At 42.5% G+C, this 17,605-nt stretch overlaps 1 protein-coding gene across 2 annotated transcripts in view; it reads left to right on the forward strand.

The window, feature by feature from the left end:
* Positions 1 to 17,605, forward strand: part of RNF128 (ring finger protein 128) — a 99,697-nt gene that overhangs the window by 30,229 nt on the left and 51,863 nt on the right. The window contains exon 1 of one of the 2 annotated variants that reach the window (XM_024128238.2): positions 11,044 to 11,752. The exons of the other annotated variant lie outside the window; for it this stretch is intronic. Coding sequence (XP_023984006.1) covers positions 11,260 to 11,752 — 493 coding nt within the window. The 5' untranslated portion in view covers positions 11,044 to 11,259. Of the gene's footprint in view, positions 1 to 11,043; positions 11,753 to 17,605 lie in introns of those variants that run through there. 2 annotated transcript variants of the gene reach the window in all.

A 17,605-nucleotide genomic window follows, 5' to 3' on the forward strand; every position in this document is an offset into this window, starting at 1 on the left:
AATTCATACCAGCTAGCCAGCAAACTAACCAGCCTGCCCTCCAGTTCTTGCCATCCACTTACTGTTTTTCAAATGTACTCTAATGTGCCAGGCTAAGAGCAGGGGCTACAAAGAAGAAAAATACATGGTCCCTCCTCTCAAGGAACTCAGTCTCTGACGGAGGAGACATGTAAGTAAATAAATGCAGCATAGCATGGAAGCTACTATATATAATACACATATATGTCAGACACAGTGGAGGTATAAAGGAGACAGTGGTCAGATGGACCTAGATTGTTGAGATTCTAGCCATCAAAGCTTAGAAATTTCTATTCTGTTCAATATACAGTGAGAAATGACATAATCATAGCTATGTTTTTGAAAGTATAAACGGCAGTAATATGAAGGATGACTTGGAGTGAGGGCGAGACCAAAAGCAGGGGAAGTCAATTAGAAGGCTATTTACAATAATCTGAGAGAAAATTAATATCACTTCTCTTCCCCATTAGTAGGCAATTGAGATTAGACTAGGCTTTCAACTAAAGCTTGTATTGCTTATAATCTAGATTCACATAGGCAAAAACAAAGAGAGGGCTCACAAAATTTTCCTTGGTACAATTTACCCCCAGTAGACTAAGATACTAAATGGAGGGACCTTGTTGCAACTATCATAAGACTTTGTAGATATTAGAAGCTCTAAAAAAATGTTTATTATTCTAATGAATAAATTAGAGAATGTGTGAATTTTCTTTTAAATCACCGAAACTCCAAAAGAGAAAATTATAAGTCCTGTATGCCCAGTGATGCTTATTGCTTATCATTTTGTATGTCGGACGGCCCAAAGGGTCGAGGTTAGTAAAAAAATTTTTTTTTCCTAAATTCAAATACTGACTGCAGTTATCAGGTGGGATTAGTCTAGCACATTTTCTTTCCCAGAAAGTCTGTTTCTTCTTTGCTTGTTCACTGCTACATAACACAACTTGCAGTGACAGGGCTAAGATTCTGTTAAAAAAACAAAAGGCTGGATAACAGCAGGCGTTATAAATCTACTTTGTTCCAGTATACTACCCTTAAGCAATTGACTGTTCCACCTGTCTCAGAACTTGAAAACCTCTGCTGAAAATGCCTTATGAGGGGCATAACTGAAGGCACTGGTTCTTGGAATGTGTGTGCTGAAAAGTTTTCATCCTGCCTTGAATCCAAACAAACAGAAGGTCCTAAAAGCAGCAGGGTGTTGAGCCCTAAACACCTTGTAGGGCCCAAACATATGCTCTCATCGGGTCTCTAAACACCTCAACCATCACCACCTCAGCAAAACAAAGACATTTAATGAACTGGTGGGATTATTGAAGGTAAAGTTGACAAACTCTTCCTCAAACAAACAGGAGCTTCAGGCTTTCAATGTCTGCTCCCTCTCTCTTTTTTCCCCCCCACAAAAAGCAAACATTGCTGAGCCACTTCATTGCCTCTGCTAAAAGGCTTTCTGTGGCTCCAGAGCTGACAGCATCTAGAATATTAAGCATTTGTTGACTTCTGTGTCCAAACTAGTTTGTTCTGAAGGACCTGAAGTATACTGATCCTGTCTGCACACAAAGTTACATAGAGACAACTTAGAAAAGAGTATACCCACCCTCTGCTAATCGGAAGATTAGCAGCTAAGGGAGAAGTGATTTCATGGATTCCTGAGTGTGCTGTGGTTCAGTGGATCTGGACATTTTTTCCTTTTGATGATTCCATTAGTGTTTTTTCTCATTAAAGTTCCTATACTTTATACTGCATGATTTGTGGTGAAGTCAAACCAAAGTAATTTTTGTAACCATAAAATACCCTTTTGGGTTTTTTTGTTTGCTTTTTTAAAAATTTATTTACTTTATTTATTTTTATTTTTGGCTGCATTGGGTCTTCGTTGCTGCGCGTGGGCTTCCTCTAGTTGTGGTGAGCAGGGGCTACTCTTCACTGCGGTGCGCGGGCTTCTCATTGCAGTGGCTTCTCTTGTTGCAGAGCACAGGCTCCAGGCGGGTGGGCTTCAGTAGTTGCAGCATGTGAGCTCAGTAGTTGTGGCTCACGCGCTCTAGAGCACAGGCTCAGTAGTTGTGGAGCACAGGCTTAGTTGCTCTGCGGCATGTGGGATCTTCCCAGACCAGGGCTCAAACCCATGTCCCCTGCATTGGCAGGCAGATTCTTAACCACTGAGCCACCAGGGAAGCCCATAAAATACCCTATTGTTGAAGGCCTGCTTGTCTCTTGCCTGTTTCCCGAGACCAACATAACTATGGCACATCTAATTCTGGTGTAACAGAACTTAATTACTATGTGAATCATGAATGGGAGGCCAGCTAATTTCAGTTGTCTTAACTGTGTGCTAGTACCTGGTCACTTATTGCCAGATGCTTGTTTACTCCAAGTTTTTGATCGATTTTGAGCCCTGGCCAGCAGCAACTAACCCTAATGCATATAGTTGGCAGCTGTGAATTTTTGACTTTGCCTTGGAATACAAAGGCTGCCTTTGCCCACACTTAGGCTGACTTTAGCTTCTAAAGAGTAAACCTTGGGACTTCTCGAGTGGCACAGTGGTTAGGAACCTGCCTGCCAACGTAGGGGACACAGGTTCGATCCCTGGTCTGGGAAGATCCCACATGCCACAGAGCAACTAAGCCTGTGTGCCACAACTACTGAGCCTGCGCTCTAGAGCCTGTGAGCCACAACTACTGAGCCCACATGCTGCAACTACTGAAGCCCGCCCGCCTGGAGCCTGTGCTCCGCAACAAGAGAAGCCACTGCAATGAGAAGCCCGTGCACCGCAATGAAGAGTAGCCCCTGCTTGCCATAACTAGAGGAAGCCCACGCGCAGCAACAAAGACCCAACACAGCCAAAAAATAAATAAAATTTTAAAAAATAATAAATAAAATAAAGTTTCTACTCTAATAAAAAGAGTATACCTTGGCCTCAGTAGGTGATTGTGATTATGTGCTACAATATAACTATGTTTATTCTTTTTTTATGATATTTAATTAATTTTATTTATTTTTATTTATTTAACCCGTGTCCCCTGCATTGGCAGGTGGATTCTTAACCACTGCTCCACCAAGGAAGCCCACTATGTTTATTCTTAAACTGCTTTTCAGAAGCCCCAGCTTTACTAGGAATTATCAAATTAGGCTCCTATTAGAAAGGAATCCCATTCTGTCTGTAGGCTAAAGAAAAGCTTACTGCCCATGTGCATTTTAAAGAACTTAACCCCTCCCTAATTTAGTAAACTGATCTTATCCATGCCTGCGAGGCCCACTCCCTTCTACAGCGATTCTGTCATTTGTCCTAGGCAGTGGCAAAATCATAGATATTTATTTTAGCTAACTAGCTGATTTGGTAGGCTTTAATCTGAAGGAACACTAAGTGGTTCAAAATATATCTGCACAAGTTTTCATTTTTATTATCCCTATTTTGTAGCTGAGAAAGAAGAAAGAGAAACTTCCTTGGTGTCACAAAACCAGTCAATGGAAAAGTTAAAAATAACAACAGAGACTGGAATGAGGGAGTTCTGTGGATCTAGTCTACTGAGTAGCACAAACAGATTGGAAGTAAACCTCAAATATGTGGCCATATCTGTAGGGCACAATTCATTAAAAACATTTTTTCCCATTTTCCCCAAGCAATTGTTTTTCTTTCTTTTAATATACATAAATCTCTTGTGGACACAGATTTAATTATTTGGAAGTCTTCCTCTTACTAGAAACCTAAAAAAAAAAAAAGGAGAGAGGAGACTGCATGAGAACAGATTAATTTCCCAAGTAGGTTGTCCTGATAGTGCAGGCGAGGGTAAAAATCACTCATGTCCATCTTTCCCTCCAAGCACCTCCCCTGCCCAACTTTCTCCTGGAGCCATTGCTGCCCTCCCAAGCCTTGGGCCCTTCCCCACTCTTATCCCTTTTTAGCAATCTGGGATCCCCTCAATCATCTCCCCAAACTCAAGATAGCTAATCTGATCCCTCAATAGCAATCAACTTGACACAGCTTAAATTTTCTGCATTATCCTTATCAGTACAATTCCTTTCTGTACCAGTTTTCATCAGTGGACAGAAAACACCCTTTCCACACATAACACATATTCAGGCATTCCACTCCACACATGCATGGGAGCGAGTGTGTACAACTGAAGATGTAGACATTTATAAATGATGATGAAGCACTTGACAAAATGTACTTTCATAATCTCTGTTATCTAGGATTTCCAGGGCTGCTCAGCAAGAAATCAGGGCACCCTGGTGAGGGGTTCTTAGTAGGTTAAATGTGTTACCATATCTGGTTGAAAAACACCGAATCTTTCCACCTTGTAATAATATCCTCACTACGTGTGTGGAGAGGTAGTACAGCAGAGTGAAAATGGTATAGAGTTTGGAGTCCGATATACTCCCATGTGAATTCCAACTCTGCCACTTACTAGCTGTGTGACCTTTGGCAAGATACTTCACCTTTCTGAGCCTCATTTTCCTCATCTGAAAATAATGGGCTTTTATTACTTGTAAGAATCAAATGATATAATTAATACATGTACAGTGTCTGGCACATAGTAAGTTCTCAATAAATATGTTTCCTTCCTACTTCTACTTTGGAAGGTAGTGTTATAAGGAGTGGAATGTTGCATAAGGAGAAGAGTGTAGTTTTGTACTAAGATGTCGGGTCTAATTCTAATCCAATCATTAGGTTGTTCCCTAATGGGTGCCCTCAGCAAGTTACTTAACCTGAGCTCGCGTTGCTTCTTCTGTAAGATGTAGCATATAATACTTATCTCATGGGTGTAAAGTATCTGGCCCCTAGCAGGTTCTCAATGGTAGCTATTTCTGTTACAGGTATAAGACTGTTCTTAGTTTCAGATGTAGCACTCCTGCTGTTGTAAAGCCCCTCTCTGAAATTCTGTCTTTTCTTCGAGTGCATGAAATCTTTGTTTAAAAAAATCCCGTTTTCTAATGGTTGTATACCCACTTGAGCTGACTGAGGTGTTGCATTTGCAAGTAACAGTATAGTATTTGAAAGTATGCTGCAGCATCACATTTGGGGCTTTTTGTTCTGTTTTGTTTGGCTGCTCTCTCTCTCCACACCACCATCATCTTCTTGCTATCCAAGGGGCAACTGCCTCGAGTGGAAATTTGTTGCCATTCATTCTCTACACCTATATTGTCCAGCTGTGTGGCCACATCATCACTTTGATGCCAGGACACTAGTTGTCTCAGATGGTGCTTTACCATTTATTTAATGGTAAGAAGCCCGATGTGGTGTCTCATTTCCTGCAGACATATTAGAGGCTGAACACTATGGCCCATCTCTGCACCACCACAGAAACTCAGTATGGTCGGAAACTTAATTGGCCATGGTGGTACCCTGCTGTTGCTTCTGCAGGATGCTGCTCTGTTTACCAGTTCATCATTAGATAGTGCACTGCTTAGGGCAGCTTTCAGTTCAGTGTTGCTGATATAAATATTTGGCAAGGCTAGCCTTTGTGGTATGATTTGAGCAATCCAAAAAGCCTCCTGGCCCAAATATATCTCTGTCGCTGGTCACAGTGCCTGAAATGCATGCAAGAAACATTTCACATGAACTTTCCTTCTTGGGTATAAGACAATGTCAGAATGCAAATACCACTCTCTAGAGGGAAGATACTGAGTCATTATTGGCTATTAATACTCAGAGTCAGAAGTGTATTGGAATCCTGATTCTGTTACTAGCTATATGAGCTTAGGGCGTTGCTAATTCTCTCTGAGCCAGTTTCCTCTTCTGAAAATGGGGATAATAATGGATGGTTGTGAGAATGTAATGAGATAATGCATGTAAAGAACATAGTAAATGCTCAATGAACAAGAGCTGTTATTAGCCTTAGGGACAGCAGGGCCCCGAAGGAATACATTTAGGACTGGTAAATTTGATTTGAGGGTCAGGAATAAGGTGAAGTCTGGTACCAGGAAACTGCTCAAAGCAAAGGCCCTGGTGGAGTGGTGATATTACAGCTGGGGAATAGCATGGAAACTCTGAGGACCTGGGGTTGGAAGAGTTGGGCGGGAGGAAGAGGAAAGACTGAAGCAAAATCACACTGCATTTCCATGAACCTTCCAATAAGAAAAGCGCAGTACTACTCAGGCTGCGATGCTTTGTGAGGTAGTAAGCTCTGACACTGGGAGTGTTCAAGCGGAGGCTGAGTGCTGGCCACCCTCAGGATACTCAGGGCTTCTCAAACTTGTATTTGCATACAAATCACCTGGGAATCTTGTTGCAGTTTGAAGAGAAATCACAGTGAGACAGAGGGATATGGTTAGGGAAAGCCAGAGAGTTACCCAGACAAGGCTCCATGAAGTAGGAGCACTCTGATGCAGTCATGTTCTACAGTCTGGTTCTTAGCTTTGTAAACTTTGAAATTTGATTGGTAGTATAAGCAGAGCCTGGGCTCCTGGGGACTGACTCACAATTAACCAAATTCACGAGACCAGTATATAAGCCAGAATGCCAACTGATTAATTTATAATGAGAAGTATAACTTCCAGCGGAACAGATACTAGTGTTTGCTGATCAGAGAATTACCTCCCTCTAGGCATATTTACAGGAGGAGCTAAATGATGAAAAGAAGGTTGCTTGGTGAGGAGGAACTCATAGCAAGGGGAGTTCATAGGATGATTTTAATGGTTCATGTCATCAAGCTATGATAGTCTGATACCTTCATCTCCCCTACTGGTCTAGACTTCCAGAATAGTGCTGAGGGTGTTAGCCTCCGTATCAGTCTCTCTGCCTCCTGTCTTGCCCTCATACAATCCAGATGATCTATGTAAGCCTAGGTCTGATAATATCATTTGTTTGATCCACTGATTTCAATATAAATTCACAACCTAAACTCATCATTACAAAAAGTTTAAAATATAGAGAAAAGTTGAAAAATATTACAGCGAGCACCTATATACCCACCATCTAGATTCAACAATTGTTATCATTTTGCCATATTTACTTTATGTATCTGTGTGTGCACATGTGCGTTGAGCCCACACTCTTTAGCGTAGATTTCTAAACTCTTCATGTTCTGGCATAACCCACTTGACCTGCTTCACTCCCCTTGGCTCCCCCTTTGCTCCCCCAGACATGCCTAACTATTGAATGTTAGTTCCCTGAATGTTCGCTGGTGTTCTCATGTATTGCCTATTGCCTATGCCTGAATATCCTTACTTTCTGTTTTCTTGATTAGCTCTATTTGTTCGTAAAGAGAGCCACGCCCATGTTGCCATAGCACCCTCTACTCGTCTCAGTGATAACACGTATTACACTATACTGTTATTGTGTGTTTGCCTCGTTGACTTTCCTACTAAACTATGAACTCCTTGAGGGCAGGGACTGTTTCATTTGTCCCTGTATACCTGCACCTCTCAAGTGTCTTGCGCTTAGTAGGTGTTCAGGAATCAGAAAATCCAACTGCCTGCCGGACAGTTCTACCTAGTTACATCATGGGTACCTTGAATTCAACTTGTCTAAACTGAACTCATTTCTCCTCCTACCCACTCTACACATTTAAAACCCTCCTCCTAGTTAAATGCCATTCAGTCTTGCAAGCCAAAAGCTTCAGAGCAATCCCTAACTCTTCCCTCTCATTCATCCTCCAAACAAGTCCTGTTGATTCTATATCCAAAATACATTACCAATCTGTCCATTTCTCTTTATCTCCACTACCAATTTAGTCCAAGCCACCTTCATTTCTCACCTGGAGCACTGCCAACAATCCTGTATCTGGGCTCCCTGCTTCTACTCTTGTCTCCTCCAATTTTTATTCACAGAGAAGCATAATGATCACTAAAATTCAGATCTGATTTTATTACTCCCTGCTTAAACCCTGATTATATTACCCCTTGCTTTTGGATTAAGTCCAAACTCCTTAGCTTTACCCAGAGGACTCTCAAGAACTGACCCCTTTGTCCCTCTATAACGTTATCTCTTGTACTCTGGGTTCCAAACACTTGGTGTTTATAGAGCCTGTAGTACTTGTTGTTTCTCAACATTTTCAGTTTCATGCCTCAGTGCCTTTTCTTGTATTGTTCTCTGTCTAGAAAGGTCAACACTCTCAAAGTCAGCACAGGTGTAACCTCCTCTGGGAAGCTTTTTCTTACTTCCCAGTCTGGGTTAGTTCCTCTTCTCTAACACCCACTACTGCCCTATGCATACCTCTAGTGTAGCTCTTATACTATATACATCAGCACTCTCTCTATGTATATATATTACAGTTATCAGCTTGTTTGTCTCATCGAAGGTAATTTATGAGCTTTTTGAGAGCAGAGTTAATGTCTTATTTTGTTTTAACCCAATGCTTAGCCCATGATTGGCATATAGTAGATTGCAATAAATATTTAAGAAAAAATGAATATTAACAAATGTCTCTCCAAACTTCATTTTTGTAAATACCTTATAAAAGATCTCTTTTCTTTTAAACACATTGTTTCTTCAAAGTACAACATAGTTGATTGTCATGCAGGTTTTATATGTATATATTTTCTGCCTCACTGTGCGGCATGTGGGAATCTTAGTTCCCCAACCAGGGATCAAACCCACACCCCCCGCATTGGAAGTGCGGAGTCTTAACCACTGGACCGCCAGGGAAGTCCCAATCATGCAGGTAATATTGATTGAATAATGAGTGTTCTTCATCAGCAATTTCAGACAATTTCTGGAACTGTACCATTTCTTTTTTATATATAAATTTATTTATTTTTGGCTATGTTGGGTCTTCATTGCTGCGTGCGGGCTTTCTCTAGTTGCAGCGAGCAGGGGCTACTCTTCGTTGCAGTGCGCAGGCTTCTCATTGTGTTGGCTTCTCTTGTTGTGGAGCACGGGCTCTAGGCACGTGGGCTTCAGTAGTTGTGGCACGTGGGCTCAGTAGTTGTGGCGCACGGGCTCAGTAGTTGTGGCGCACGGGCTTAGTTGCTCTGCAGCATGTGGGATCTTCCCAGGCCAGGGCTCGAACCCGTGTCTCCTGCATTGGCAGGCGGATTCTTAACCACTGCGCCACCAGGGAAGTCCCATACCATTTCTTTAGATGACAGATGCTACCCTTTTATTTTCCCCTAGGTAATTTTTATCTAAGAGATTAACATCATCAGTAGTTGGGGGTGCCATGCTATTGGTCCCATATACCTCCCTTGACCTCTAAAGTCCCTTTCAACACCTATGATTCATGTTTCACAAAATTGCCCATTTATTTGGATTCTAGGTGCTGTTTTTGGTTATGGTGTTAATTTTCCTCTAGGTTTCTCTCAAGCCATAAGAGCATCACGTGCAGGATTGTCCCATGCTTAATCTTTGCAAATAATATAGATTAACTAAATATTGGGCCAGGGGAGTGGAATGATTGATTAGGAATTTAACAAATGTTGGGCTGGATAAAGTAAATTATATTTATTTGAACTGAAAAAAAATGGCTAAAAGTAAACATCCTGAACATTACTTTCTGTGATTATTACCTCAAAGTAACAACCTTAATATTATTTTAAAAGTATTGGGTCCCTGAATCTGTTTAATAATAATAGTATTTAACAGATATAATTTTTACACTCTGCTAAGCACTGTTCTAAGTGCTTTGTGTGTATGAACTCATTTAATCATCTGGACTACTCTATGAGGTAGGTACTATTATTATCCCCATTTTCCAGATGATGAGGAAACTGTGGCACAGAGAAGTAATTTCCCCAAGGGCAAAAGTTATCCATAACTGTCAGACACCAGAAGTATTAATTCAGTTTAATCCATGCATATTTATTGAGCACCTACTAAATGTAATAACTGACAGGGTAGATGAAAATTGTACACTTAAAGTAAGGAGAAATCTTAATGCAATAGTGCTGTGAGTGAATTGTCAAGGTGAGTCAGGCTCTTTTTTAGTTAGTGGGAGATGGAGAAAGATTATGTAGTTAAGGTCATGAATGGCGCAGACATATCTGTTTGGGTAAGTCTGGTTTGCGGAAAATGGAAGAAAAGAGGCTTAGTTTTGAGGAGTATGAAAATGGTCATTCTTTTTTGAGGGCTAAGATTACTTTTAGAAGGGGCATCTGATGCAGTATATTTAGTATGAGGTAAGGGTAAGAAGGAAATACATAGGTATGACGCTTGTTTAGAGAAGGAAAGGAAAAAGTTTAAAAAAAAAGGCAATGCGCCCTTCCGCCCCCACCCCCCCACGCTTAGAGAATTAGTAAATAGCCTGCTTAAGCACCACCCACCTACCAAAATTCTCTGGACTGCAAGTCAGACCTTTCAGATCTGCGCTTTTTAGAAGTACTTTCGCATTCTGGCACCTTAAGCCAGAAATGCCCCGCAGGCAAGCGTTACGAGGGAAAAATATATTCTTGCAATTCAAAACGGACTCGAATCCTACCAACGAGCGTTTCTGTTCGCTGATTCCATAGTTCCTCGCCTGTTCATTTTTCATACAACGACTTGACACACCTGACCACACAGCCTCCTGATCCTATTCTAATGCCTGCCCATCCTGTTACCCTTTTTTTTTTTTTAATTTATTTAGTCTATTTATTTTGGCTGCTTTTGTTCTTCGTTGTGGTGCGTGGGCTTCTCATTGCGGTGGCTTCTCTTGTTGTGGAGAACGGGCTATAGGCACGCGGGCTTCAGTAGTTGTGGCTCGCGGAGTTGGTTGCCCCGCGGCATGTGGGATCTTCCCGGACCAGGGTTCGAACCCATGTCCCCTGCACTGGCAGGCAGATTCTTAACCACTGCGCCACCTGTTGTGGTGCGCGGGCTTCTCATTGCGGTGGCTTCTCTTGTTGTGGAGCACGGGCTGTAGGCGCGCGGGCTTCAGTGGTTGTGGCTCGTGGGGTTGGTTGCCCCGCGGCATGTGGCATCTTCCCGGACCAGGGCTCGAACCTGAGTCCCCTGTGTTGGCAGGCAGATTCTTAACCACTGCGCCACCAGGGAAGCCCCCTGTTACCCTTTTAAAAGGCGGATCCCGCAGTGTCCTTTCCTCCCTCCCAGCCGCCGCCACCCTCAGTCGGCTGGGCGGAGCTTCACGCTAAAGCCCCGGAGCCCGACGCGGCCAAGGCAGTAGCGGAGAGGGCTGGAGCCCCGAAGAGCTGCATCTGCGGCAACATCTCCAGCGACGTTACTTGCCTGTCGGCTTCAACCCAGCCCGCCGCTCGTGCCAGTCTCTCCCCGCCCCCTCCCCACCTGGCGCGCACCTGGACAAGGCCGGGGTCCCGCCGAGAGCCGGGAAGGCGCGTGCCAGGGGCCCTAGGGAACCGCAGAGCGCGCGCGCCATGGGGCCGCCGCCCGGGGCCGGGGTCTCCTGCCGCGGTGGCTGCGGCTTTTCCCGATTGCTGGCCTGGTGCTTCCTTCTAGCTCTGAGTCCGCAAGCCCCCGGTTCCCGGGGAGCCGAAGCAGTGTGGACTGCGTACCTCAACGTGTCCTGGCGGGTTCCGCACACCGGAGTGAACCGCACCGTGTGGGAGCTGAGCGAGGAGGGCGTGTATGGCCAGGATTCGCCGCTCGAGCCAGTGGCTGGGGTCCTGGTACCGCCCGACGGACCAGGGGCGCTGAACGCCTGTAACCCGCACACGAATTTCACGGTGCCCACGGTCCCGGGGGACTGGGGCAGCAGCGTGCAAGTCTCTTGGTTGGCCCTCATCCAGCGCGGCGGGGGTTGCACCTTCGCAGACAAGATCCATCTGGCTTACGAGAGAGGGGCGTCTGGAGCCGTCATCTTTAACTTCCCGGGGACCCGCAATGAGGTCATCCCCATGTCTCACCCGGGTGAGTGCCGCTACCGAATTGCGCGCCATCAAACCCCTGCCAAGGCCATTTTCCCTTATTTTCCTCAGTGTACTCTTCCCCCTATCGCCTTGCTCCGAAGGAAAACGAGTGTCCTTTCTGTCCCCATCGAGTGAGGGCAGGGTCCTCTCTTCCCCGGGATTCACCCTGCGTCGAGGGGTTGGGCGGAAAAATCCTTTAGAATTTGCCTCTCTGGTGGAAAAGGGTAAAAACAGAGTGAGGAGGCTGGCAACTCGAGAAGGACTGTTTGGGCTCTTTGCGTCGTCTTTTCCTGCTGTTTCACGAGGGTGGTTTGCATTGGATTAATTGGTTGGTGGTGGGCATTGGCTTTGAAATGACTGGGAAGAAGCCTACCCGAGAAGCCTGCCTGGAAATCCCTTCCTCAGTCTTGTCCTGATTAACAGCCTCAGGCCCGCAGCAGATTTTTTCCCTCCTCTCTCACTGTTTTCTCTGCATGTTTCCTAGTATCAGGTACAAGATTGTGTTACTGTGCCCTGTTAACCTCGTTCCAGTTTTGGTGGAAACTTTGCTCAGCTGTCGGGTTCTTCTCTGCCCAGGGGTCTCAGGTCCCAAGTGATTTTTGGTATCAGTGCTTTCCTTTGCATTTGAAAAAATCTGATTTAGGATATCGAGTGGCAAAACAGGTGATTACTGTTATTAAAAACGAAGAGGTTTCAGCATGAGGCTAGCAAAGGCCTAGACTTTGGAAAATGTAATCCAGGTAGGTCTTAAATTTGTGCAGATGAGGTGAATTACTGTTTCTCCCTCTTCATGTATCCTTCCAGGAAACTTCTTCCTATTTGTGATTAGGTATCCATACCATATGTACATAGTGATCCTAGGCCCCAAAAGACAAAGAAAAAACATTGGGGGAGAAAAAGGCAGAGACACGTAATAGTAATAGCAGTATATCATAGTTGTTGAGAGCTGGGCCTCAAGTCAGACCTTGGTTAAATTACGGCTCCATTGCTTACTAGTCCTGTGACCTTGAGCAACTTATTTGAAGTCTAGCCTGGATTCCCTCCTCAATCAAATGGGAAAGAACTAAGAATGAACCACTCCCGCAGGTTTGCCTTGAGGATGAAATGAAATAACGACGGAAAAGAGTTTAACACATCATCCTTCTCTGTAAAGGTTAGGTGGTAAGATCAGCTTTTCAGAGTTGTTGGAGAGATGAATCTGCTTGTTTAGCCACTGGAGATTCTGTGTTTTTCCTAAAACAGTATGTCTGGCCCTGCCTAGAGAGCACTTGCACTGCGTGGCTGGGTGGTATAATGGAAAGAGCGCTGAACTGGAATTTAGGAGATTTTAGCTCTTGTAGTCCCTTCTCTGCCACTACCAGCTTCACAACCTTGTACAAGTTATTCACTGGTCAAATGATAGTATAGAGGCAGGAGGAGGAAGCCAGGTTGGCAGATCGTGACAGAAAATGAACTAGATGAACTCCCTTCCAGCTCTAAAATGCTGTGATTCTTAGATTTTATATTGATTAAAGAAAGGAGCAACTGCATCTCTTTTGGTTGATAATTCGTTGATTAGAATGAAATTACTTTTTAAAGGCTGATAGAAACAAAGAATAAGGACTTGGTATATTTTAAAGTCCTTACCTTTCAATTGGCTACCTAAATGCAAGGGTTTGACTTTGCTTCCTCCCAATGAGATTCATTTGCACAGATGATTTGGAATTGAAGAGTACTCTTTAGTTAGAGAATTCCAATTTTGACTGCTTTCATCCTACTTCTGTTAAGTATATAAGCTTATATTTATCTGATAGTTTTAGGGGACAATAAAATTAATTTTGTTGAGCTCCCACTATGTGCCAGGCACTCTACATACATCTTACTTATTCTTTATTGAGAGACAGTATGGTGTCCTAGAAAAAGCAAACACATTGTAGTCAAGAATGAGAATCAAATTCTGGATTTACCACGCAATAGCTTTGTGTCCGTGGTCAGATTATTTAACATTACTGAGTCTCAGTTTTCAGAAAAGTGTTTTGATACTTTAAAAATGTATTATTATCTGAGATGCTGACTGTAGCAATGTTACACTTAGGCTAACTAGCTTAAAGAACTAGCTAGTTACTTGAGGAATGGAATCACGTTTCTTCCTTGAACTCCTGGAGAAACTACTCTTCAACACAGGGGAAAAATCACTTTGCATTTCATCCACATATGTTGTTAAATATTTGTTTGCAGAGTGCTGTGTTGTTTGCTTTGCTCATTCCTGAGAGTAATCCCAGGGTTTGTTGTAATCTCTGGTCAAAAACGATTTCTCTTGGATCTTAGTGGCAAAGAGGTAGGACTGAAGTTTATAGGTGTTGAGTAACAATATATATTGCCATGAATTCTACAAGGGCCACCAAATGTGGAAAAGCCATTGCTGTGGTCTTTGTTTACAAAGCCTTTCTTCACCCCCTCTCACACGGGCCTATGCTTGAATTGTCTGTCCTTTGTTGGAGCTCTGTGTTGATCATCTACACCCACCTATCACAGTCCTGCGACCATGAAGACCCATTTGTTTCAAGTAACAGAACTAACTGGTTTAGAACAGTAGCTTTAAAACTTTTGTGTATTGGAGAGAAACTCCACTATATAAGTGCAATCGATTAGGAAAATCAGGCTATTTTTAAAAAAAAATCCGGCTATCTTTATGGATACCAAATTTTCCCAAAGGGTAGCGGTAGGCTTGCAGCAACCCATGCAGTTTATTTCTGTATATTATCTTCCAGAAAATCCTGATTCACACAGATTAAAAAATTTTAAATGACAGATTTTTATTAACAGATGATCCTGCAGTCTCTGGATATTTTTCATTCAAATTGATCCAGAAACTGAGAATAAAATGCAGAGAAAATTTTGGTTTCACACTTTAATCACTATTCATGTCTTATTTAAATATGAAAATCAGATAAGAAGCAGCCAAAACAGAGTAAGCACTAAAGCTGTCTAAAATGTATGGTGGTCACGATGAGACACGTTATGCATGTTCTTGTTATTGCACAACTAACTAGTCTCCTCTCGCCAAGCAGATGAGCCTGAGCCTTGCATGCTTTCTAATTGAGCACAGCCCACGGGTTGAAGTGGTGTCAGTACTTCCTTACACAATTTTCCTTGAGTCAACATGTGCAGGCATGAATTTATTGAAAGACCTGTGCAAAGCTTCCACTTTCATAATCCATGACGCATTTACAAGAACTTGAAACATATGCAGAGGGATGGCAGGAGAAGCATTATTCCTGAGGGCTGTAAAAATGTGAATGAGCCAAGCCATTTAAGTTAGTGATTTGGTGGTCTTCCCTGGGATAGAGTTTGCTATATAAAACAGTTGCTTGTATACATTGTTGAAAGACCTCTTAGCGTGTATTAAGAAGATGGCCTCTACCAGGTTTTTTTTTTAGGTTTTCTTTTTTTTTATTGAAGTATACTTGATTTACAATGTTGTGTTAATTTCAGGTGTATAGCACAGTGATTCAGTTATATATATACATATATAGATTCTTTTCCCTCATAGGTTATTGTAAAATATTGAGTAGAGTTCCCTGTGCTATACAGTAGGTCCTTGTTGGTTATCTGTTTCATATATAGTAGTGTGTATACGTTAATCCCAAACTCCCTGCCTCTGCCTCTTAATATTTTTAAAATCTTAGACCAGTATTTCACTTCTCTAAGTCTCAGTTTTCTCCTGTGTAAGATGGGCATAACAAAAAACTTACCTGAGGGCTTCCCTGGTGGCACAGTGGTTAAGAATCTGCCTGCCAATGCAGGGGACACAGGTTCGAGCCCTGGTCCGGGAAGATCCCACATGCCGCGGAGCAACTAAGCCCATGAGCCACAACTACTGAGCCTGCGCGTCTGGAGCCTGTGCTCCGCAACGGGAGAGGCTGCGACAGTGAGAGGGCCACGCACCGCGATGAAGAGTGGTCTCCGCTCACCACAACTGGAGAAAGCCCTCCCACAGAAACAAAGACCCAGCACAGCCAAAAATAAATAAATACATAAATTAAAAGAAAAAACTTACCTGATAAGGGATTAAATGAGATACTACAGATAAAGTGTTTAGCATAGAGCCTGACATTTAGGAAGCTACTATAATTTTTCTTTATTACAGTTAAGATAGTTAAATGTATTTTAGAAAATGAAAAGTGATTTGTATGTTTGTGGTATACAATTTGAAAATGAATAGCCTAGAGTACCTCAAGGTCCATATTACCTGATACCTGACTGTAACCCTTTAGGAATAAGTTGAGTAGACTGACTGTTTTACCAGAAAATGATCTTTTGGCCCACCTGTGTTTGTCATTCTTTTCTCAAATAACTGCTTATCCCTCAAGTAACCAATCATCTTCCCATTCACAAAGGACTTTGGAATAGGATTTTCCACTGATTTATTACCACCCAATCCCTTCTCAACCACTTGACATTTAGTTTTTATTCTTTGTTGGGTTTTTTGTTGTTGTTGGCTGGTTTGTTTGTTTTTTTGCCCCCTAGTAGGTTGACATCAAAACGAACCTATTTTAGTAGAATGATAGGCTCAAAAGAAGTTGAGAAGAGATTGGGTGGTGATGATTTACCAACGTAAAATACCATTCCAGAATCTGTTCCACGTGCATCCTTTTTGATCTCTCTGCAGTACTGTATTTGATATTGTTGACCACTCCTTTGAAACTCTTTCCTAAGCAGTCTCTTGCTTCTCTTGCCTCTCTTTTGTTTCATTTCTGTTATTTTATTAACATACTCATCTCATACCTTTTCTTCCTTGCATTCATACCCAGGCCCCCAACACTCTCCCTCCAGTAAATATCTGCCACGTCCAGTTGATTCCATCACTTTCAGTCTTCTCACATATGTTCCTTTCTCCCTCACAATTGTTTTCACACTGCTTTCAGTTCCTGTGTCATCTCATGGGAACAAATACTTAGCCTCCTAATTGGTCTCCCTGCCTCCAGTCACTTCTTCCCTTCGGTTCTTCCTCCATGTGGCCACCGGAACACAGCTCTGGTCATACATACGCCATTGCTCAAAAGCCCATTACGTATAAATTTGAGACTATGTTTCTCAGCATGGCGTATAAGACTCTTAATGATCTAGTCCCAACCTACCTGTGGAAGCTTTATGTATTTCTTGTCTCATATTGATCCCTAAACATGTTCTCTACCCTTTCCCATTATCATTCCTTTGCTCGTACTTCTGATTTTGCCTACGTACCCTTTTCTTACCAGCTCTGTTGGTCAAAACCTTACCCATCCTTCAAAACCCAGCACAGATGCCTCCTCATCTTTGAAGCCTTTCGTAATTCCTTCCTTTCCTCTTCCCACCACAGCCCCCGCACCAAAAACAAAATAATCTCTTCTCTTATCTCCTGTAGAACTCCATCTCTTATAGTACTTTCTGCATTTTGCTGGTAGTTTTTTGTTTATATATTTTACCTTCCTACTGGATCGTAATCATTTTAATGTTTTATTATTGTCATATTCCCCATAGGAACCTTTATACTTTATGTGCTCTGGAAATGCTTGTTGAGTGGCCTTAAATACACAATGCCAGAGGGTCATACGATTCCCTAGAAAAATATCTAATGGAAGGGGATTGAAATTCAATTCATTGAACATTTATCAAGGGTCTATTGTATGCTAAGTACTGTGCTTCTTGCCTGAATATACAAAATAAGGAGGACTAAGATTGTACAAATACTTCAAGATTGCAAACGCCCTAATTTTTATGTTGGTCACCATCAAGTGCCAGTTTATGGGTTTTTAATGGCAAAATGACCTAGGTAACAAAGAAATAGTGACAGTGAGTATTTACGTTGAACTTTCCCTGTTCTATTTTTTTT

The sequence above is a fragment of the Physeter macrocephalus genome, chromosome 21 (genome assembly GCF_002837175.3).
Source record: "Physeter macrocephalus isolate SW-GA chromosome 21, ASM283717v5, whole genome shotgun sequence".
NCBI lineage: Eukaryota > Metazoa > Chordata > Mammalia > Artiodactyla > Physeteridae > Physeter > Physeter macrocephalus.